The sequence below is a fragment of the Toxotes jaculatrix genome, chromosome 6 (assembly GCF_017976425.1).
Source record: "Toxotes jaculatrix isolate fToxJac2 chromosome 6, fToxJac2.pri, whole genome shotgun sequence".
In the NCBI taxonomy this organism is placed as follows: Eukaryota; Metazoa; Chordata; class Actinopteri; family Toxotidae; genus Toxotes; species Toxotes jaculatrix.
This window is the reverse complement of record NC_054399.1, coordinates 18,634,487-18,658,457: the sequence shown is the minus strand read 5'-3', so window position 1 is coordinate 18,658,457 and position 23,971 is coordinate 18,634,487. Positions and strand designations below refer to the sequence as shown.

Here is a 23,971-nt window from a genome sequence, read left to right as displayed (position 1 = left end):
TCAGCGCAATTGGAAAATTCCCCTAGAAGTTCGTCAAAGTATGGAGAAAACGCAAGATGGCGCAGTCTTTCCAAAGTGGCCGACTTCCTGTACATTGTGGAATTTTGTTCCAAGAGGCTTTTTTTCTCGTCTCGATGTGATGCATCTGTATACCGAATTTCAAGTCTGTAGGTCTTACGGTGAATATTTTCACACTCTAGGGGGTGCTGCAGAGCGCACGGACAGTGTAAAGCAAAAATTTTTGTCAGGGACAATTTTGGGCAAAGTTTGGTGCGTTTTTGAGCACGTTCAGGGGGTCAAATTAGCCGACAAAATGTCGAAAGAAAAATAAAAAGATCAATAATCCCTTCAATTACAATAGGGCTTCGCACAAGTTTCTGTGCTCGGGCCCTAATAAACAAAAACAAAGATAACACATTACGGAAGCAAGAAAATGATCAGAGTGCAAAACCTGAACATTAAAATATTTATTTAGTAAAATATTTAAAATAAACAAAACAAAACTACATAAAATTATACAAGGATGTTTAAAGTACCTAACTTTAAAACATGGTTGCTTCAACTAAAAATGATAATAAAGCATCATGATAAATAATGGTACAATTTTTTGCATGTTTTCATTTTTTCTTCTCCTCCCTGTTTTGAATTACATAAACTTTCAAGTTGTAAAATGCATTGCTACACCGTAATAAAAAAGTGCACACATGAAATTGAATACAGATTTTTTTTTCCCACGTACATCATTAAAAAGACACCTTGACTTTTAAAACCGTACCTTTTCTGCAGTCACTTGTCAAAATTTGGCGGGAAAAAAGGGTTTTTGGCACTTTAATTTCCAAACAATGGAGTTTCATATCATATTCTGTGGTTTGTTAGTTTACAGTAGGGATGCACTGATCCACATTTTTTCACTTCCGATCCGATCCCGATACCAGAGCTGTTTGCTTAAATATCATCATTATTGTTAATTTTACATGATGCTGTGATAAATCTTCTCCACACGCAAGTAGGATATGTACAAATGTATGCATGTACCAAAAGGCAACTTGAGGCAAGTATAAGACTACCCCTCTCAAAATAAAATAGAAATAAAAAGGGCTACTTGATCTGATCAGAACAAATTAAGTATACTGTCTCTTGTAGCAGCAAGAAATCAAGGTTCTTCAAATCTCTCAATATCCTGAGAGGCAGAAGCTGACTCACGGTTCATTTTCTTCCTGCTGTACCTAGAAGCGACATAAGTCTGTGAGTAATATATTGTTAGTGTGTGAATTACCTGTATGACTTTCCTGTTATGGTGTCCCGCTTTGGTTTATCGTTTGTGTGTAAAAGTTAATAGCGTGACCAATGCTAATGCCCTAGCCCGTCAATAGGATCCTCCATATTCTGTTAGCATCAAGCTAATCGCTACTTATCACCACTTGTAGGTCGCAATGGAGCTTCCACCCCTTGGTACAACAGCATAGCAAAAATTGCACGTTGCTGTCTTGCTTTGGGGTGTTTCTAGTGCAAAATATTTCCACACAGCAGACATGTGCTGAAAAGTTGGTTAGCCATGGTGCTGCTCAATGCTCGCCTGTTAGCTGGCTGCAAACTATGGAATGGATTTCCTGAACGGTGGCTTGTCTCATTACTCCATGTCACATTGAGACACATCTCCGTTCAGGAAACCCTTTCCGCATTTTGCAGCCAGTTGGCAGAGCAGCCGCCAGGGAATCACTTGTGAAGTCATTTCAGCAGACAACTTTAAACCACAGACACGGTTCATGGATTGTAAATCTCTGCATGTTGGATCGGAAATTTCTGATCCGTAAATTATGTTGGTATCGGAACCCGATACCGGATTGGTATCGATACGGAGACCGGTACCGAGACAAGTATCGATACGGAGACCGGTATTGATACGGATACTGGATCGGATTGGCCCCATCCCTAGTTTACAGCCAGCAGATTCTGTTGGTTTTAAGAGTGAAAGCTGGCATTATTTTTTTAAAGGTAGCATAGGGACAAATATAGACACTTTTTCTCTGCTGTAACAAATGGCCAGCAAAGAAAATTCTAAATGCCAAGGTATCCCTTTAATCTTTAAGATCCACTTGTTCGTCCCTCGGATTGTGTAACAGTTTGTCTGTAAACAAATTAAGACACTGGAATGACGTACCAAGCTGCAACACTTCTAGCCTTTCGTTTAGCTCAGTCTTAGAAACACTGACCAATTTTGAAGAGACACTCCTATTTACACTTGAGAATAAATTAATATTGCAGTTTCTGTTTGTGTGTGTGTGTGTAAGAGAGAGAGAGAGAGAGAGAGTGTGTGTGTGTGTATTCTCTTCATCTTCAAAGGTCAAGCTTGCGGAGACTCATTCTGCTGAAGGAATCTCTGAAGATAGAAAAATGAGACATAAGAGGTATTTTATTTACACAGGCAGAACAATGAACAACTAAAGTAATTCTGGAGCATTAACTGGACTCATGTCCCAACGATTTTGGCATTATTCAGGCTGGTCTATCTACTGCCATGTCCAGCAGGAGATTCAGTGGTAAAGATTAAAAAGTTAGTCTGTCTATGCCACACAAAATATATTCACAATTTTCCATAATTAAGTTGTGCATTGATATTAAATGATTTGATTTGTTGGGGTATGTGGACTGAAGTTCTAAACTGATCAAATGGACTGTGTTGCTGTAAACACTGCCTGATTGATTTTTCTTTTCTGGAATACAGCTCTACCAATGCCCTAATATACCAGAAATTCAGTGAAAAGTGGAAACTATGCAAGTGATACAAACACACAACATTAAGACTGAATCACAAAACGCAGTCTGAAAGGCCCAAACTACCTTGTCAAGCTGTCCGTTTGCTGCATGAATTTACAGAAGCAAAAACAAAGACTGATTTAATACCCAAAACACATTATCTACATCCACAGTCATTCTCTCTTACGCACACAGACAGCGTCCCTGTTCAGTCCTACCTGTGTGAGTTGACCTGCAGTACAGGTTTATAAAGCTGAGGGATCTTTCTGTTGATGAGGGGCTGCAGCGCCTCCTTCAGCCGGTGGTAATTCCTCTCCAGCTCTCTCTGGTACTCTTTCTGGTCAGGACCAATCAGGCTCTTGTTCTTACGCAGGGCATCTTCACACCTTTGGAGAGACAGTCCATTAAATACTGCCATGTACATTCTGTACTACACTATGTTTCAAAGGTGAAGTTAAAAGTTTGTTTTTCAGCCATAGTTTTCTATTAATTTACAAGTTTGTAAATTAATAGGTTATAACTTTGTGACTGAATAGGTCACAGCTCATCATTTCCAGATACAGATCACATCATCGTGAGATTGTTTTCCTCATAAAACTGTCTCTCAGGTTAAATCTTGTGTCCCTCAAGCAAATTTCCAAGATGCTGTTAACAGGTATATAATTGATCATCACAGTTCATACCTCTTGGTGAAGTCTTTGAAGCAGAGCCGTAGCTTATTGTGGTGTCTGTACAGTTTTGGGTCACTGGGGATTTCTGAGAGGAACACCTGAGCCACCTCCAAGGGACCCTGAGAAAATCCAAGGATCTGATTATCCATCTACAGTCTCACTTAACCTGCAGATTTTCACTCATTCAAAGACGTTACTGAGTATTTGGCCTTTGTGATAATGCTTTTGGAACTCAGAATATTTATTGTCAGATACACCTGAAGTCTTGAAACTCTACCTGGTTGACGGTTGTACCAACTGATCCCTGTAGGACCATCTGCAGCATCTTGGCATCAGCAGGGTCCTGGTGGGTGGCAAAGGCCAGCTCTTGAGTCTTCTTTTGCATGTCCTCTATTGCCACCTCAATGGGTGTGGAAATAATCTGGAAAATGACAGAAAGACGAGTGGTTTTAGTGATCAGGGTGCGAGTGCACAACAAGATTTATCCCCTCCTAACCTCCAGAGCACCTCCAAACACACAAGTTATTTAACGGTTAAAGTAAAACATTTAAAAGACAAAATTAAAATGAATGAAGTAGATGAAAAACATTCACTTGCCTCCTCTTTGTGGATGATGTTGATCCGTGTCTTGATGTAAGGGAAGGCGTGGGAGGTGGTGAGGATGGTCTTGCGCTTGAACTGTTCATGCAGGTCCCCGTGTGCCCTCCCATCCAGGGTGAAAGGGGTGCAGTACACAAAACGTCGCAAGTTGTAGTTCTTGTCAAAGTAGGTGATGCGGTCCTTCATCTCATATGTGTCGAAGTACGGCTCCACATATGTGATTTGGATGAATGCCTGTAGGAAGAAAGGTGGTTTAGTTTTTAGGCTCTGTTTTTTCCTGTTGTGTTGGATATTCACAGTCAGCAGCCAGTTATCCAATGCTCTGCCCAACACCAACCTTGTTTGGGTCCAGCTTGCACTTGTCCACTGGGTTGGAATCCTTAATGACTTCTACCTGGTCCTCTCCAAATCGCTCCCCGTAGAAACCCTGAGAATGGAACACAAGGCCTAATTAAGTTTTGGTAGAAGACTAACAGCACACATATCTAAGCGATAAAACTTCTTAAAAATCATGGTTGGAGCAGGACATCACAACTAAGTTGTAGGTGACCTACATAGTTCTGTTTTTTTTTTAATGTAAGTTTTTGGTTTAGAAATGTGACATCAAAACATTTATTTGGGTCTTGGGAAATATTATAGTAACATTACATGTAACTCACAAATAACTACTGGATTTTACCACCAAATGTATTATTTTATAATGTAATTTTGAAGTATTTACCTCCAGCCTGTGAGAGATTTCTGCCAGCTTCGTGATGGCGGGCTCTTTGTACACAAATTCCTGCTCATCTAAGTCGCCAAATTTTGAACCGTAAAATCCAACTCTGAAGTACGTACCAAACATCCTCTTCCCATCCTGTGAGCAGAGGAAAATAAGTGTTAGTGCTGGAGTTAAAGGAGTTAAATTAATATACGTACATGTTTGGTTTGATCAGGACTTTAAACAACAGTGAAAATGAAAAACTTTGAGGTATTAAAGGCCATCATCCAAATCAGATTCCTGTCAGAGAAAGTGAAAACCAAAAACCTGTACAAAGTTTATACCATACTGTAATTAACAGTGGAGGCCAGTAAGTTTTAAAGCTATATTCTGATGGGAAATCCGTCCAGTAATGACAGACTTGAGCTCACTGTCGAATGTACTGGGATAAAGGAAGAGAGAAACGACTGTGGTTCAAAGAAATGACAGATAAAGATGAAACAGAGTTTCATAACATGCAAGGTGATCTGCAAAATAACTAACATAAATAAAACCTTCATAACAGCACTTTCATTTAGTACATGAACATTTTGCTTGTTCTGCTCACTGTGGGAATCTGTTCAGGTGAATATGAGTGTTTTAAGAGACGACTCTGGAAGTCAGAACTGGAGTGAATGCAACCAAGAGGATCTCAGCAACCTCCTGATTGTCATCCAGACTCTCGTCAATAGTCCCACAATAAGAAGAGACACGAATGACATATTTGCATTGACTGTACAAGTTTCATTGTTTACAAGCTTGTTCTACAGCTATTTCACCTCTATAACTGTACACCTGAGGACAGGCAGGTGCAGTGTTCCACCTCATAATATCAGACAAAGAGAACCAAAGATCAAGGAAACAACAGTCTATTTAAAATCATCCCTTACCGGTCAGCAGAATATGCATGGCATAAATGAGTATAGTAGATACATCTACTTCATTTTTTAAAATAAATAATAAATGTGTTTTAACTGTTCTGCAAAAAATTGGCAAAGCTCAAAGATTAAAGCCAGAGAGAAGGCTGCTACAGGCAACCTTAGATGGCATATATCAGCCACGAGACATGAACAGGCAACGATGCACGAAAGAAACACAGAGAAGAGTCTTTGCAGAACAAAAATGGCCATAACATCCTCAAACTGATGCCTAAACTTAAGGAATGATGGGAATCCACCCATCTAATACAGAATCTCAGATTTCTGTTCTGCACAGATCTATATTTAGAAAGAACATCCAGAGAGTAGCTCCACAACATTATATTTAAATATAATATTTAAAGTCAGGAGGCACAAGTGTGTGTGTAAAAAAGTTTGTACGTCTGTGTATGATATGAGAAATGGGGAAGCTGTGAAAATTGGAAGCAACTGGCGACCAACTTCTTGTATAAGATAATTAAATAAACCCTATTGGTAATTCTAAGTTTGAGGGCAAATTAGGGCAAAAGAAAAAATTCAATCATTTCAAGTGCTGATTTAAAAAGAAATGTAAGCAGTAATTTAAGAAGCCCTGAAAACTAAGGAACTTACCACAAGACACAATTAAGAAAAGTGGGAAGGAAGGGTCGGCAACCAGGGAAATCAAAAAGGAGAAAACAGAACAAATTTTAATCAGGACTGGGTTCCTCCTCCGCAGAATTTCAAAAACAACACAAACTAACATACAACAGCAAAAATATCTCCATTGATTTTGAGAAAGAAGAACAACAACTCATTTTGGAGGATCTGGACCATGCAAAGGCAGACGGAAACGAAAGTAAAAAGAAATAAAAGAGAAAATAAAGATCCACAGCCTTCAGAAACACGCCATGCACTCTCAGTGCATTTCCAAAAGAAACAAGGAGTGCTCTGTCCAATTCATGCAACAAAACATGAAACTCAGGGGTTAATACTGTTAACAAAAGAACAGAATGGATGAAAAAAGAAAAAAAAATTCAGGGTTCGATTTAGTTTGAACTATTAAAAGAAAGGGCAAGAATACGAACTAATCAAAATCAAAAGGGATAAATCAAGTAATCCTGAGATTACTGTGAGATGAACCCTCTTGGGAAAAAACAAAACTGACTCAGGAATTTGGTTCTAGCTTTGACCAAGTTCAAGTTTACAACACCTTGTCTTTTAAAAGGCTCATTTAATTGTGTGGAAAGAATGACCCATGGCCAGAGCAGGGAGGATACCAGATACCCTTCACGTAGAAACAATGCACTGAAATCGAGCCCTGTGGTTGAGGATGGGATGAGATGAAATGTGACAGCAGGCAGCTCCAGTCAATGAGCGTGTTCTGACTGACACACCAGCAGACAGGAGTGATGCCAACATCGAGGAGTGGCTGATGGCCACGCCACTAGTGGCACATGCTGATCGCATGCCGCTGAACCACTACTGGCACGACCATCAGCCACTTTTCAATCTTGCCGCTACTGGCAGACAGACAGAAGATGAGGATGGGAAAAGTGCGGATTGTGCAGGTGACGCATTCACTGAGATTTTTGTCATTAGTGTCACACACTGTGGCTCCCATGCACAGCCTGCCAACACTGTCTCGTTTAAAAAAAAAAAAAACAAGCTCCTCTTGCTCAGTCAGAGGAGGGAGGAAAGAGGAAAACAGTGAGGGTATTGCTGCACATACAGCAAGTGTCCCCAGTGGGGGCAGACAGATGACATTGTCTGCAGGTGTTAATGGATTGGATGTATGCAACAAAGCGAAGAGAGTGACAGAATGCCCATGGCTGGCAAATAAAAAGATGAGAGAAAATAAAAATAAAAATACAAAAAAACAAAAACAAAAAAAAAAACAGAGAAACAACGTGAGCAGGGCCAAGCAGGAACCATTAAGCCACCTACCTCCCAGCCAGTACTCTGTGTGACAAAGAGAATACAGGACATGTGAACGACAACATACATACACCTCTCCCTCCCACACAGTGTGGTACTACACACACAGGCGCGCACACATAATGTTACGGCAAGGAGAATGGACTTTTTGATGAAATAAATCCAGGTTACTTGCTGTCGATCTGGAGAACAGAGCAAGTGACCTCACCATATCAAAAAGTACATGAATGTTATCTTCATAAAATAAATCAAAGACACCCATTTGTTTTTTGCCTGGGTGCTGTTGAGAGCTGTTGTTCTGCACACCAGACGACTGTAACCTAACCCACAATGTAATTTGGCATCATGATTATGAGTCCCACAACTGGCCTTTAAGAAAAATATCCCAACAGGAGTCTCTTCCCACACCTCATGCATCATTAGTTTTGTACTTCACACCTATAATAAAGCATGCAAGGTATCAAAACAATATAATATAAAACAATATAAATTAAACATATAAATACACTAAAATTACAAGGACAAACAATAAAACCATGCACAACTGTGTCTGTGTGAAAGCTGGTGTGAAGGCAACGCTAATACATATCCAGGATAATTCCTGTTTGGTGACGCTGCCGTGTTACTTGTGTCAAGATCATGATGAATGCTAAGTATTCTGAGGCACTGCAGATGAGTAGCTTTGCTCCTTGTAGCCTTTGTGTTATCTGACCTTGTTCTTGTTTCATTTCACTGATATAAATCCCTGCTGAAAGGAATTTAACTCCTCTACACTGCCTCATAAATAAGAAGAAGTAGCGTGTCTGATTAAGATGCAACTGTGCAAAATATTGGTGTGAATGCGTCAGCAAAGTTTTGAGGATTTTATATTGAGTGACGATCTTGGAACATGCTATACAGATATCCTTTTCAATATTTACACTACATGGCTCCTACTGGATTTAAACAAGAACAAAAGGAAAACTTATGTAACCCAAATGTGATCTTTTCATAAACAAAACATCCGAGTCACACTGAGATTTAAAAAAAAAAAAATACATTTCTCATTTGGCTCTTGTAAAAACTCAGCAGCAACTTTACACCACAAGCCACTGGAGACAAGTATGGAAGCGGGAATCTACACCGTGTGTGTTTACCTGGTGAACGATTTTTCCAAAGGCTTCTTGTAGTTTACCATGAATGGTGGCCAGCTTCTTTGCATCCCTGTTGGCTTCGTGGATAGGGATCAGTACCTTGTACACTTCGTTCACAGCCTCGTACATGCCAGCCTGGGAGGGAGAGCAACACAAATGTCACTGCAGTACAACTAGTTACCCAAAAATCCCATTCATTTTTAAAATAAATAAATAAATACATTTAAATCACTATTTCTATATAAAAGGTTGGATGCGAATATTTGGGATGAATAAATACAATAATGTGTATGAAATGATTTTAACATCTGAATGCTTATTCCCAGTAGTAGTGCCATCTATTCTGAGTAAACTCGTATTTTACAAACTAATAAACAGTAAAAACCTTTTTGTTTTTTGACAGAGAGAAGAACCCACTAGCTCAAAAATCTCCCATGAAGCCTTTTTACTCCTTCTCTACTTCTTACCATGGAGAAAGAGGCAGCAGCCTGCTCAAGGAGCCCCACAAGACCGATCTCAGTAAAGTATTTGCCTGAGCAAATGCCTTCTTCGTCTGGTGACACCACGTCATCAGAGACTGCAGATTCCTCAAGCACGTTGGAGGAAATGTTCTGAGACATGAGCACAAACACAAGAAAAACAATACAAGCATACACATTAGTAGACATTTCTTGGAGCAAGAAAATATGTAGATTACTGCAGAGGACAGGCACATGCACAAACATTATTAACAGAACTGCCCCTACCTGGAAGGTGACACACCCCACAGGCAGATACTTGCGGTCCTCCAGCATGCTCAGGTATTCTGCAACCAGAGCAGCGCTGTGCACCAGACACTGAGCAGCCTCAGCGTGGTTATTCCTCTCTGAGTGTTTTCCAGCCATGTTCTGAAGCCATGTCAGTCGCAAGTCTGGGGAGGTCTGGTAACCCTTTGCGATCCTGAATAAGAAGACACAGACGTAGCACACACATTAAGGCACACAAAGAAGAGGAAAATGATATTTGCAGTGCAGAAATGTGTTTGTAAGTAATGAAAAGGGGTTTGTTTGAGTGCAAATGTATTCTGTACCTGTACATGAGATCTATCAGCATCTCAGGATCTTCCTGGTGCTCCTTCATCTTCACTGTGTCAGAGAGGATCATGTGCAGGTTAAACACAAGGTCCTGGACCTGGAAAAAAAAGAATAGAGACCTTGAGTTAAAAGGCTGCTTCCTCAATCATTTATCTTACAGAAAACAAAGTGTGGTAGCAGGCAGAAATAAAAATCACTAAACTCAGTAAATAACGATCAACCATCAGCAATAAGTTGTCAGCCAATCCACAGTCTTCTTACAATGTGATAGCTGTTCAACAAACAACTTGGTTAAAGCAGTAATGGATAAAGCAGTACCTGGTCTGGGAACGTGGTCTCCCTCAGCTCCAGGTCCTCCTCTGCATATGTAAGAATGGTCTTTAGAGAGCGACGCAGGAACTCCTCATTAAAATTCTGAGACGTTCCCACCAGCGAGGAAAGAGACATGGTCACCTGCATCTTCACTCTAGCAAAGTTCTAAAAGAACGACCACAAAGAGAAGAAAGGGTTGAACAAATAATATTTTGTCAAGGCTACTGGCTTCTGCGGCTGAAATACAACACTGTGCAGAGCAGATATTCCTTCTCCCTAATGACCTCTTTTCAAAAGGTCTGTGTGTGAAAAGTCTGACTGTACTAGAACAAAGGAAATGATGCATGCACAAGTAATTGTGCCTAAATTGGATAGCTGATTGCTGTGTTTGAATTTGTACTAAACTGGGAGATGTAAAGAGAAAGAAAAATAGTAATAAACCAATACAAGACAATAGATGAGAGGTGGCCAACGACAGTCAGTTGTTTCTTCTGATTTCATTTAATAGCAGCGATTTTCAAAGTATTCAGATCATTTTGAACAATCTGTTCTCTGAATAAGAAGTGCTTGCAAAGCACACGGCTTCATAAGGCTTCTTAACGTGTGACCTTTACTACCAATACACCTTTGGAGAGATATGAAAGTTACCCAACATTTAAGGTTGTAAACCTTTAGTTTTGCAGTTGTACTCACGTTGCCGATCTCAAAGTTTTGCCTCATGAGGAGGTAGAGGGAAGCGCTGGCGTGGGCCCTGATGGTGCTTATGCTGCTGCTGCAGCTCCTCAGCAGTCGCAAACACAGGTCAGCACACTGCTCTGTCTCCTCCTCGAACAGAAGTTCAGGAAACTACACAAACAGGAAGAAATACACACATATTTACATCAGTACTAAGTCCTGTAAGAAAGTGTAAGAATGAAATGAAATAAAGCACCACATAATCATCCAGTAATCTAACCTTAGACACTAATGCCCTCTGTGTGGCAAAACAGTGCTGGAGGTAGAGGGCGCTCTGGTTGCAGGCCATGCTGTGAAGCAGCACCTTCAGCACCCCACCCAAGATACTCTCCTTGGACTCTGTTACAGATACCGTCTGGAGGAAGAGGGACACATATGCAGTTGTTACAAGAGCATGTCCGGGTTTACGTATTCTTAAGTGTTAAGACGACATAACTACAAAAATAATATCAGCATTAATGACTTGTTCGCTTGCATACCTGTACAATGATCTCCAAAGTATCAAGAATAATTAAGTTGGCCTCCGTTGCAAGGTTACCATCAATAAGTGCTTCATGTTCCAACTCTGCTCTGGTCCTACAATTAATGAAGCAAAAGACACTGTCACAAAATGATTAACAAATTCCCAAATTGCGATGCTGATGATTTATCCTTGAATGCTGCATAACCTTCCAATGACCAAATTCAAACCAATGCCCATCTCATTTCATTAAAGTTTAATTGATGAGAAATGATAGTGTTTTCGACACCAGCACAAAGAGTATTAAAGATGTTGATCTTTATAGAAAATCCAGTGTTACCCTACACACTGTTAATCTGCATGGCACGGACCTCAACCTTTTCAAATTAACCAGCCAAAATTCATGCTGATCCTGTTGTACATGGTTGGCCTAAACCTTTAACTTCAGTCAACAGAAGAAATACAGGTTTTAAGTGAATAGCCAAATTATGGTCTATACTTGGAACACTTGTTGCATATCTGCATGTTCTAAAATGTCTATGACTGAGCATAATGAAACCAAACTACAACTGGGTTTTAGTTGTAATGTATCTCACTTTTGTATTATTCAAAAGAAACAAACAATCTATGACAAACAATATCTATAGCTAGAACTGTCTTGTTTTTTGATACAGAAGCAACCAGGGAGACACACGAGTCAAAACCCCAAAACAAGAAGCACACTGGTTAAAAGCAAAAACAGACCCACTGCAACCACTACCAACCCTGAGACACACATTGTTACCAGGACGCAGGGGCTGATGGGATGGGGGGGGGGGGGGGGGGGGTTGAGGGTCAGAACCAGGATAAAGGGGTCTCTGGTGGTGCATTTATATGCATGTGTGAACTTAGAAAGTTAAAATGGAGAAGAAATTCATTTATAATACAGCTGCATCAGTGGCTAGAGCATTAACACGGCTCGCCTAAAACAAAATTAATTAGGAAATCATCTTCATGACTTGTTCAAAGCCAAGTTCGTCAGGAGAAACTCTAACACGCTAATAAAATATTTTTTTGTCCATTTCAACTATCTAACTTCCCACATGCATGAGAATCCACCATATATGAGGAACTAAAGCAGGGGGGAATTCAAAGGAGCACACAGCAAATATGGACCATACAATACCTGACTGATCTGTGACTCCTACATAAACACACAGCAACATGAAAAAAACACATGGAAATTAACAGAAAACAAATGGCTGGAACTGAATTTACAAAAGAACAGAAACTGAAAAAAAAAAAAAAAAAAAAAAAAAATATATATATATATATATATATATATATATATATATATATATATATATATATATATATATATATATATATATATATATATATATAAAAACAAAACAGGATTCTGTTCCCAAGTAAATCCAGCAAAACATATGGAAAATAATAGTGAACAATGAATGGTGTCAGCACAGTCAGTTTGTAATGGTATGATATGCATTACAAGATGGACTTCAGCAGTGATGTTCACTTAAGAGGATTAAAGAAGGATAATTTTCACACTTTAACACAGTACATAATGTATTGGCATATGCTTCAAAATGACTGATTCCAATTAAGAAATGGAAAAGAGAACAAAAACCCATAGAACACTGTTTCAGTGTACAATCAGCTCGGGTGTTCGTCGCTTTTCTGTTTCATAAAATAAGAACTAGGAAAGTGAATTTAAGTGTGAAAAAGAGCGTACTTGTCCATCTTTTCGCTGTTTTGTCTCCAGTGGGTCATGTCCTTTCTCCATCGAAGGTTCTCCTGACTGCCAAAAGCACTGCCAGATGGACTCCGCTCTGAATGTTGGAAAACAATTATTTACTTTTTTAACGGTGGTGAAAGAGGATGTGTGTACACATAAAAATGTGACTGACTTTGACTGAATGGCTGTCGCTGTATCTACAGTACTATCAGAGTGTGCAGCTGTATGCATGTGTGAAAAGCAGGATACAGTGATAAATTGTGTGTATTTCTGTACGTGTTTGTGTAAGTCACAAATTCTATCCTTTGTTCAGCATTTCTGGTTTCTTTGCATTTGTTTACATATGGTTCTAACTGCATCTCTATATGCAAGTGTGCGCACACCTAGCTGTCCGCGGCTGCGTCGCACCATCTCCTGTCTGGCCCCGATGCTGCCCAGTATGGCCTCCTCCAGCTTGGCCTTCATGTCTTTGGACTTCTTAAAGGTCAAGCTGTTCATTCGTTCAAACGCCTTCTTCCCCTGCATGGTGAACACAACATGGGCCTTGTATCCATGAGGCAGAGGGTGAGTGGACGGACAGAGAACACACAGCGGGGAAGTTATTTGCAGCACAGCACACAGCAAGCACAGCAGGTTAGCAGGTAGCATAAGAGCAAATGTGCAAGCATGGAAAAGCAAACAACAGAGAGCAGAGCAGAAAGAGCTAGGAATACCAATTAAGTAATGGATTAACACTGATTATGGCAGGGAAAGTAGTGTGCTTACATAAATGTATCCGCATATTAAGAAGCCAAAGCATATTAACCTCAGAGAAGCTTATGCTCTGTATGCAAGAGGACAGCGCACAACAAATCATCCACAGAAGACTAACAATATCAAAACAAAATGTGAACCTATGTGGTAAGTAAGTTTTAGTTCAATTATTAGTGGAGCTGATATACGTGAATGAAAATCCACTGCAAAGCACAAATCATTGAGTTACGTTTGATGTAAGTCATCTTTTTTTATTCGATGTTACAATTTCCTGTGTTGTCTGAAATATATGTTTACCAACATGAATTACAAAAAGATAAAATGGATATGTAAGTATAGTTATCCAAACTGTTTCTTTCACAAGTATTATATCAGTCCAAGGGATTCCCTACTGGTTAGAATATGAAAGAATAAGGTAAATAGTTGGGCATACTCTGTACTGCAGATACCATTTCGTCAGTCAGTCACAGTTGACATTACCTTGTACTCAAAGCAGGACACACAGAGGTAGAGAAGATCCAGCAGGCGGTTGAGTTGGGATACTGACAGGTCTGTGAACCACTTCTGTAACACCAGTTCGTCAGCGTTCTTCAGTACCCACAGCAGACAGATGAGCAGACTGCGACTTGACTCGGCCGAGAAGCTTCCATGCTGACGACTCGCCTGGAGAAATGGACCATGATGGAGAAGATGTATGATTAGAAACAACGGCCTCAAGTTTGCTTAAGATTATTAAGCAAACTGTATTAGAACTGTTCTGTTCCTCGCATGTCACAGACAGAGATTTACCTGCGAGTTGAGCAAGAAGCTGCTCGGTCGGGACATTGGAGAGGCAGTGGAAGTGCCTGCTATTGCCATAGCAACAGTCTGGCTGATCATGCTGTTACCCTCTGCCTCTGCCTCTTCTCCACTGCTGCCTACCGCTGGCCCCTGGGGACCACCTGGCCGACCCCACTGGTTATGGGACTCTAGTGACGGAAAAAGCAGAGAAAAGAATATTAAACAGACCAAATTAGCATTTGTAAATTTGCATTGGAGACAAAATATAAGAGTACGGAATGAAAAATGGATCCCACTACATGTGAACATGACATTAACTGCTATATGTGTATGTTGTCTCTACTGTAAACAAGCATGAGAAGGTGATAAATTTGTATTGCTGTAAGTTAAGATAGAACTTTCCTAAAAAACAAGAAGCAAAATTTTATTCAGACCAAACTTTATAACAAGGCCTTGACTAACTCTGGCTTTAACTGACTCTGGAACTACTGCTATAACTAATTTATGAATGCTCAAGGTCAAGGGAAGAAAGGTTCACTTGGGTAGGGGGTTATGGGAGGAAAAACAAATGTGTCAAGGACAAACTGAGATTAAATCAGCTGGTATACTATGTGCAGCATCCTTTTCAGGTCAAATAATGACCTTTTGGGTTCCAAGTGATGCACTATTTAAGGTCACAACATAACAGCTACAGTTGTTTGAATAGAGTTTCTTTGCATTTTGTCACATTACATCTTGACGCAGTAGAGAAAGGCAGTCTGCCAAATTGCTGGTCTGTGCCACAGTGCTGCACTCCTCACTCTCAACCGTTTCTTTACCTGTAAAGTCATGGAGCTGTGGTAGCGTTTCCATGACGATACCAATCAGAGGCAGGTAAAGCATGGCGACCCGGGCCTTGACCTCAGGATCTGCGTAGCGTGGATCAGAGTCGTGGCTGGACAGGAGGTTATGAACGACACTCACCACTTTCTTGTGAAGGCCAAACATTCTGCAGTGAAAATAGTAAAAAAAAAGAAACATTTAAAAAAAAAAAGAAAAATAAGAGATATAATGAGATAAGGTGTTTAATTTCAAGTATGAAAAGGATAATGGATGAGAGAAGCCATAATTCATTCCCACTGTTGTTCGACATGTGTGTTTATTTACAAGTCATTATGTACACAGCCTTATCTCTCACCAACAGATACAGAGGCTCTAACCTGAAAATACCGCTTTCCTTTCTCTATAATTCTCTGCAGTTTATTGGGAAGACAAACACACAAAGACACCCATGTGTTACCACGTTTTCCCTTGTTATTCCTTAATCACAGATACTCAATAAAACCATAATTCTGACTCTAGAACTCATGGTAACTCACACTTAAACTTCACACTGCACAAGTGTGTGTGAGGTGTGTATCCAAAACATACTAACCCCTCATTGTCTGGGTCCAGTATTACAGACAGTTCAGACAGTACCAGACCAGCCAGATAGTGTTGCTCTCTAAAGGGGACAGACAGCTCGAACATGTTGGCTATCTTTTGGTCCTGGACATGTGTGGAGAACCCAGAGCTCTGTGGCAAAGAAGAGAGAGAGTTATAAAGAACATCTGAACACAACAGACCTCATTCATTGTTTTAATCAGTGAATATTTTGACTGTATCTACAGCTGACTACAGTTGTCTTCTGTCATTTTTTTAAAGTATCATATTAAAGATGAGAGAAAACAGTGATGTGATAAGACAACGTACAACACAAAACTCCTTTCATTTCTTTTTCTCTGACCTGTGAAGTGGCTGAAGACACAGAGGGGGAAGGCGAGGCAGGCGGTGTGAGCAGGCTGCAGGGCAGATTGAGGGTGACATAGTGTTCGTGGCTGCAAACGATTCTCAAGAAATCAAGCCTCAAAGACTCCAGGGTTGGGTTCTGCAGAGTGTAAAGCTTTGTGGACACCTGGACAGAGGAAACGATGCACCTTACCGTAAATTTTTAGAGAAACATCTACATCTGCCTTTTCTTCTCTTGTACTGATCCTGCTAGATTTGAGGTATCATGCTGTGTTAAAAATAAATGTATGACATATCTAAAAAAAAAAAAAAAAAAGAAAGTAAATAAGAAATGTACCTGTTTCCAATATGCCCTGATTAGGGTAAAGACAAAGCCTCGGTCCATGACTGACAGTAAATCATTGAGAAAGAAGGCCAGGCTAGTGTTCAGCCTCTCCACAAGCTCCAGGTCCTGATTGGATGAGACACATGACAAGTTTTCAGAGTTGGTGGTTTGACCATGATTTCTGCCTTATTATATTGTATAAAGAACAGGAAATCCCCTCTGGCCTCAAACAAACTGTGCCACACTATTGAAGCTGAAAGTCTTTAACATGACTGTTAAAACAACAAAAGTGAATTTGTTGTTTTAATATTACCGTACTTTGAAAAAACTAATTTGCAAAACTAATATATTCCCCGATTTTCCTTCAACTTAGTCTCTCTTAGCCATGATATTCCACAAAATGCATGCCCATTGGGAACCCTCTGATACCATGAGACACTTGACTGGGTCATTAGTTACCTTCTGGAAGCGAGACACAATATCACCAGCAATGGTGCTGACCAGGGCTGTAATGTCATCCATGAAGCGCTCTGGGAAACGGTTCTTCCTGGGTGACTCTAAGCGGTCAGTGAAGTAAAGGTGGTGGATAATGCTCTTTACCTGTGGTCAAGATGTTCATTGGGATACAACACAAGATATTGTATTTCACAGAAAAAAATACTGTATTGTTATGACTAATAATTAGAAATATTTTACTCTGTGTCAGGACTGTTTCCTACCATGAGTTCAAAGAAAAACCAGGCCTGCTGTAGAGCTCCCTCCCTCACGCTACCACTGCTCACAACCCACTGGAGGGCCAACTCCTCATGGAAGAGCTGAGTAGGAAAGTAGAAGACATAGAGACAAAGAGGTGGAGAGGGAGGGACAGAGAGGGGGAGGAAAACAGAAAGCAACAGAGCCAGACAGAAAGAATGTGAGGCACCAGATTATGTATCCCTGTCTATCTCTCCTTAAAATATAGCTAGGTCTACATGTTGCATATACTGACACAGCATTCCAAATTCTATTTACTAATGGGGGAGAAGACATAAAATAAAACCTAACTGACTATAGATGTATGTTGGTAAGAGACATGTCACTTCAAAAAAATCTCTCCTGTGCCAAACTTAAATTAACCTGGTGGAGGGTATCAGTTTTGGAACTCAAAACCGTAACAGTGATTAGCAGTACTAATATTCTCTATATGAAAGAACAATACAGTCCAGTAAAGCTCCTGCACCCCCAACACTGAAAACTTGATTAAAGACAAAGTGAAGTTAGGTGTTACAATTCAGCTTATCAAATTAAAAAAAATATATCTTGTGTGCAACTTCTACTTTTTAGAAATGAAGAAAAGATGCTCTCCTACCACCATGCACGTGGAGCTAATTTGTAGAGTAAATATGACATTCTTCTTCATTTCTTCAAGTATTGTGCATCAATAACTTGTATTTATTAGGTGTGCATTTGACATACACACTGACTGTAGTCCAGTCTGGCAAGTCTTCCTTAATCTTGTTGACATATTAAATATAAGAAAGGGGCAGGACTTGACTGATATCCACATTTTAAATCTATATCTCATGTAAATTCTGCCTGTAGAAGAGACACATTCTGTTGATCCTTTTCAGACTTATGTGTACTCATTTCTACTTCTTCAAAGTACTCAGTATTAACAACTAAGTACTGCACTGTAAAAACAATGGAGAAATGAAACACCCAATGATTATGACCATAAAAAGCAGTTGAAACTTGAGGGTGAAAAAGCTAGAACTTGGACCATGAGTTAAGTTTTTTAAAGTAAATTAATTTTGATATTATTTTTATATGTATTAGATCTTACTGTATTCTGGTATCTAACTAGTTAACATTAGCCACCTGTTTTAATTGCCGGTACAGTATCTCTGTCTGATTAAAAGCCAAACAATGAACAATGAATGAAGACTTCCCAGACTACATGGATACAACTTTCTGTAACACACAGTCAGCGTTAGTCAGACTACAACCAACATTGATGTCACATCAAAAACTCCTTGACACATTCAGAACAAAAGGCAGATCAGTGACATTCAGCATTCAGCAAGACTCCACAACCACCAAATACGACATCAACCAATCCAGAGGCACACATCCACAGACAAGACAGGTGAGGAGGCGAAGAGAGAGGTGGGCGGGGTTGGCTCCTCCCCCAGTGCAAGTGGCTCTACCTTTTTTGTGGGCAACCGTCCTGTTAAAGTTTGCAAGAAACTGGCGCTCTCAGTGTGCGAAGACATGCGATTGCCACAGCGCTCCATGGCCTATGGGTGGGATGAATGGAACGGTGACAACAAGGTTAGTGGAGGAGCAACAAGAGCGTGGGGTTGCACCTTTTTCCTCAGCACACAGAGAAATGTGTGTGCTGGGTCACACGCACGCACACCAGACACTTTTGTGATTGCTTGCACATACTTATCACACATGAGGACACAAAACAATTAGACACAGGACAGGGCCACAACACTTAAAAGTGTTGCATCCATAAGCTATTAACAGTCAAATACATCGGTAGTTTGTGTTCCATGAAGGAGGGATGCAAAATGGCAGCAATAAGGAGCCATGAGATCAAGGGAAGACACAAGATTGATTTGTTTTTCTTGATGCTACAGCTACTGCTTCATGATGTACCATTCTGCATCCCTCAAGGTGAATACATTATTTCAGAGGCATAAAATGGCATTAAGAAAAAAACCATCCTACGCTACCAAAAGTATTATTATTAGTGGGTAAAGTAATATAATGTTCCATTGCAGGTTAAATGCAATAATGTATGTGCTCTTACAAGATAAGCACAGTTAATTTAATGTGGTAATCTAGCTGTGATTTTATGATTACAGTATGCAGAATTAATGTTATCCTGGTTTCTTGATATTCAAAATATTGTATGTGTACCTCTAACTAACAATGGCTAATGTCATGACAACTTAAAGTGACAGAGGACATAACATCACATGAAGATGGAAAGTGAAGCTGACAAAGACTTCACACATGTAGACACACATTCACACTCACAGATATACCATGCTCCAGTGACAAAGTGAATGCTATTTAGGGTTAGTAGAAAGTCATGCCGGGATTCTGGCTGAGAGTGGGGGACTATGGGATTAAAGCGGTGAGAATGAATAACTGTGTTAAAAGCAGAAGTGAGAAAAGGAAATGATAGATGAAATAAAAAATCTACACTGCTGATGAAGATGGTTTCTAACACTGCCCTTTTTCTCTATACCTCCACTATCTTCTGTGAAATACAGAAAGGCTGTGTCTAAGTTTTAGGTTTCGCAATAACTGACCGTAAAACCAAAACAGCAGGTAAACTTAACATGAAAAGAAAGGGAGGGCATAAAAGAAACTGAAACCATGGATAACTCTGATATCAATTCAAATCTGACTTTGCAATATCTGGATTTAGAATATGTGTCTTTTCCTGCAAGTACTGAGAAAAAGAGAGGTGTTAGGTGTGATTAGTAAAGAGGAGTAAAGAGGGATGACACCTGAGACACTAGTGTGACAGATAGAGGGTCATGGAGGCGGCTGTGACTCCCATGTATGGGATCATGGGAGGGCTGTGATTATAAGTTTACCAGAATACTGCAATATTCTGAAGTTTTGGTCTTATTTGTCCTTGCACTACACAATTTTGTAAATGGTTCGGCACTCTCTAGTTAGCAAAAATGGTAATCATAGCAATGTGACTGAAAACCACTGGAAGCATCTAGATAACAAGTTGAGTAACAGTTGAAAAAAAAAAAAAAAAACAGGACAACAAAAATAAAATCTTATGAAGGATAAGCATTGCCCCCACGCCCCGAAAATCACTTTCCTATCAATAACTGACAAAGTACACAAATAAACCAAAACTCCAAATATCCCAGTATCCCTTCAAGGTGAATAGGGTGAGTTCTTTTTGTAGTGAGGCAAAGTGGAGGACGGGGCATTCATAAAACCACCTGCATGGTTTCTGGAGCGGACCCAGGGCTGGATCCCCAGGGGGCACTCTTACAGCCCATGGTGTTCACCCACGAGTTGGAGCGGTCTAAGCCCTAGGGGTGCCAAGGTCAAAGGACGCAAGGCAGGCAGGAGGCAAGGGAATAAGCGAGCAGCACGGGGGAAGGAGGAGGGAAGGAATAATGACAGGTTACAGAGGTTCAAAGGTCAGGACTGCTGGAAGATGCCAAGGGCCAAAAAAGGTTAGCTCTGAGTAAATTAAAAGTCCAAATCATCACCACAGAGGAGCAAAGCACATAGGTTCTGTCTCTCCCTTTCTCTCTCTGTGCAAGATATAACTTCCCCTCCCTCAGAGACAAGAGAAGAAAGGTTTAGTTAAGTATTAGCAGCAAAGGGAACATTTATCAAACAGGGGGCTGCATCCATCATATCATGGTTAAAAGTACAGCAAGACCATTAGAAAGGCACATTACATCATTCACTCACTGCTAAGGTACATTTTGGGTTAAATTAAAACAAAAGTGGCAAATTACAAATTATATCAGACATAATACATGACAACAGATCAATAAAGTCCAGAAAAAAAGGAAAAAATATATGACTATTGAAACAATGTGCAGTTATATCTTCTTACAGCATCTGCTTTATTGGTGAGACCATAAACTGTCTTGTATGCCTTTAACAACCTGCACAGACTGAGTATTGTGCTTGCATGAGTGTATGTGTGTGTCAGGTTGCTGTTACAGCGGTTAGAGATAAGATGTCCAGGCTTATGTTTACGCATTGGCTATTTAGTTTACATGTTGATAAAATAGGTCCCTTGGGTCACTGTACACATGGAAGGAATCTACCTTGATGCGGGATAAGAACTGTCGATTCAGTGCAATTAACTTTCATGAACCTAAAATATATCACAAATCAATAAGAGATGCTTGATTACAGCAATGTTACAATATTTAATTCTGATATCTGACATCCACAAGTTGGTAAGCCCAATAGTGCAACAGGGACAAGTGTCCAAAATACATTCACATCTATCACTGATGGTTGTGTCCACATTTAAGGCCACATGTAACATTTTGAGTTTGAGTGCCTCTTTTATCCTTTAACAGAAAATCGACTGAACTCAAAAAGTACTAAGATAAAAGAAGTTACAGGCTTGAGGAATAACAAAGACACTGTTTGATGACCTTACCTTGCTGCCAATGATGGAGCGGACCTCATCGTCAGGAGAAGTGGGTGTACCGGAAATGTCAGGGTTGCTGTTACTAAGGCTACGGGAGCGGTTGAGGTTGAGGCTGGCTGGTCGAACGGCTGAGCGAGCCATGGTGGCATAGTGAACTGAACCTCCCAACCCTCCCGGGCCTGTGTCACACAGTGCAAGGAAAAAGGGACAAGTGGAATGAGATGGAAATAACTGCTACTACCACATCATAACACACCAGGTCCACTGATCTGACAGTTGTTCTTTAACTCTGCTACCAATGCCTGTCTTTTCCAACCCCACCCCTTATCAAGTTGCCATTACAACCAACACTTCACCTTGCAGCGTTAACCTTAAGTTTTTCAGTAATATATTTATTCATAAATGATTACAGGTAACAACCAGTGTGTCTTGGCAGTGGATGGTTTATAAGCTAATGCGAAGGGTCTGCAGGTAACTCTGTCTTCTACCACACATCAAAAGCTTGAAGAACTTGATGTAATTTTAATTCAAAAAGAAGTACAACTGCATACAGATGTATAGCAGTGGACCATATCTACCTGTTAAGGATGAGTTGGGGTCTGTGTTGGGCAGGCAGAAGACAAAATGGATGTGGGAGGAAAAAAAAGCAAAAGATAAAAAGAAATAGAAGAAGAAAAATTATGGCAGGTAGGTCTGAACACAAACACCCAGTGAGGGTGAGTTGGGAGTTGGATGAGGTTAACTTAAAAGGAGAAAACAGAAGAACAGATATAGAATAAAGAAAAATGTGAGGAGGTTAACTGTATTGAATACCTGGTGATGGTGAGTTAGGGTCAGCGCTGGGCAAGCGGAAGACGTAGTGGATGTAGGAGGACAGCAGGCTATTGCGGCCATGCATGTCCTGGCTGGTGTCCAGATACTTATGAAGCCTGTTCACTATGGATGCCATGACCTCGAAGGATGCCTGGCCCAGATTCACTAAACACACACACACAGAAGTACAGACAGAAGCAAATTGACACGTACAAAAACGGATACGGATAAATAGTAGTGCACATACACATTAAGTTACAGTATGTGTGCACAGGATGACCCACACAAAAAACATCTAAACAAATGGTCACACAATGAGGAATTTCTTGGCATAAATATTTAGACCCTCTCTATGTCTCCCAAATAGTGCTCAAATATTTTTCGAATACTAAAGATTCACACGGCTATCTCAGAGACTGTGAATGGTCATTTCTCTGTTGTTTCAAAGGTATAATTACATCAGGAACAGGTTTTTTAAGAGTGAACATGACTTTTGCATGTATTTATTTATTTTCGGCTATTAAACACAACTTTAAATGAATTATAAGTCTATAAAATAGAGTGGGTACAGCAACAATGAATACATGCATTGAACTACATGGCTTTGAAATTGACGGCTCACTTGTCTTATGCCAGTATTTGTCAAGCTGAATCTTAGTAGTGGTTACTGAAACAGTATTTGAATGTATACTGCAGCCTTATTGCCATGACCTATTCCAAAGAAACGTCAGTGTTCATTTATATTTATCTTCATTGTAAAAAGCTTTAAATATCTCATTGTATTTGACATGTTTAACGTCACCTCCAAGCTCATGACTTATTACTTAAATGTAATGCAGTAACATACCTATCTGTCCAGCAATGACCGGCGGCCGCACAACAAGCAACACCAACTTGTCCAGTAGGAGGTGGAGGAATCGAACCACTGGCTCCAGCTGCGAAGAGTTGAGAGCCGCAATGCTGGACTTGAGCTCGGCTTCCAGGTTGTTCTCCATGATGCGCATGTCTCCTATCCTGACTGGGAACATGTGCTCATCCAGGGCATGTACCAAGGCAAAGAACTTATCCAGGTACTGGTCCTAGAGAGGGCGACAGGGGGCACAAAGGAGAAGAGAGAGTGGAAAATGTGTTGACAAAACAAATGCAATGCAGGAAAAGGGATACAGAAGAGAGGGATGGTAAAAGACCAGAAGAGAAGAAGAGAGGGAGAGATGACAAAGATGGATAGAGAGAAAAGAGAACACTAAAAGAAGTGACCGAGCTTAGAGGACAAAAAACACAACAATGTTCAAGTTAGAGACAGATGAAGGCAAAAAGGTCAGATGGGAGTCA

At 40.2% G+C, this 23,971-nt stretch overlaps 1 protein-coding gene across 10 annotated transcripts in view; it reads right to left on the bottom strand.

The window, feature by feature from the left end:
* Positions 1–454: 454 nt before the first annotated feature.
* The window catches only part of dock7 (dedicator of cytokinesis 7), a 45,798-nt gene continuing 22,281 nt past the window's right edge, over positions 455–23,971 (bottom strand). The window contains exons 20-51 of one of the 10 annotated variants that reach the window (XM_041039592.1): positions 23,487–23,718; positions 22,640–22,804; positions 22,405–22,425; positions 21,836–22,005; positions 18,867–18,956; positions 17,400–17,495; positions 17,140–17,280; positions 16,693–16,806; positions 16,354–16,521; positions 16,003–16,142; positions 15,407–15,576; positions 14,598–14,776; positions 14,289–14,471; positions 13,439–13,574; positions 13,053–13,149; positions 12,480–12,497; positions 11,334–11,430; positions 11,075–11,209; positions 10,813–10,965; positions 10,126–10,284; positions 9,804–9,904; positions 9,481–9,673; positions 9,202–9,345; positions 8,738–8,869; positions 7,611–7,625; positions 4,750–4,875; positions 4,366–4,455; positions 4,026–4,262; positions 3,706–3,849; positions 3,441–3,547; positions 2,976–3,143; positions 455–2,380 (exon numbers count right to left, since the gene is read on the bottom strand). In XM_041039592.1, the coding sequence (XP_040895526.1) occupies positions 2,338–2,380; positions 2,976–3,143; positions 3,441–3,547; positions 3,706–3,849; positions 4,026–4,262; positions 4,366–4,455; positions 4,750–4,875; positions 7,611–7,625; positions 8,738–8,869; positions 9,202–9,345; positions 9,481–9,673; positions 9,804–9,904; positions 10,126–10,284; positions 10,813–10,965; positions 11,075–11,209; positions 11,334–11,430; positions 12,480–12,497; positions 13,053–13,149; positions 13,439–13,574; positions 14,289–14,471; positions 14,598–14,776; positions 15,407–15,576; positions 16,003–16,142; positions 16,354–16,521; positions 16,693–16,806; positions 17,140–17,280; positions 17,400–17,495; positions 18,867–18,956; positions 21,836–22,005; positions 22,405–22,425; positions 22,640–22,804; positions 23,487–23,718 (4,164 nt within the window). In that variant the 3' untranslated portion in view covers positions 455–2,337. Of the gene's footprint in view, positions 2,381–2,975; positions 3,144–3,440; positions 3,548–3,705; positions 3,850–4,025; positions 4,263–4,365; positions 4,456–4,749; positions 4,885–7,610; positions 7,626–8,737; positions 8,870–9,201; positions 9,346–9,480; positions 9,674–9,803; positions 9,905–10,125; positions 10,285–10,812; positions 10,966–11,074; positions 11,210–11,333; positions 11,431–12,479; positions 12,498–13,052; positions 13,150–13,438; positions 13,575–14,288; positions 14,472–14,597; positions 14,777–15,406; positions 15,577–16,002; positions 16,143–16,353; positions 16,522–16,692; positions 16,807–17,139; positions 17,281–17,399; positions 17,496–18,866; positions 18,957–21,835; positions 22,006–22,404; positions 22,426–22,639; positions 22,805–23,486; positions 23,719–23,971 lie in introns of all 10 variants that reach the window. The other 9 variants (XM_041039593.1, XM_041039595.1, XM_041039601.1 and 6 more) reach the window with 9 other exon arrangements.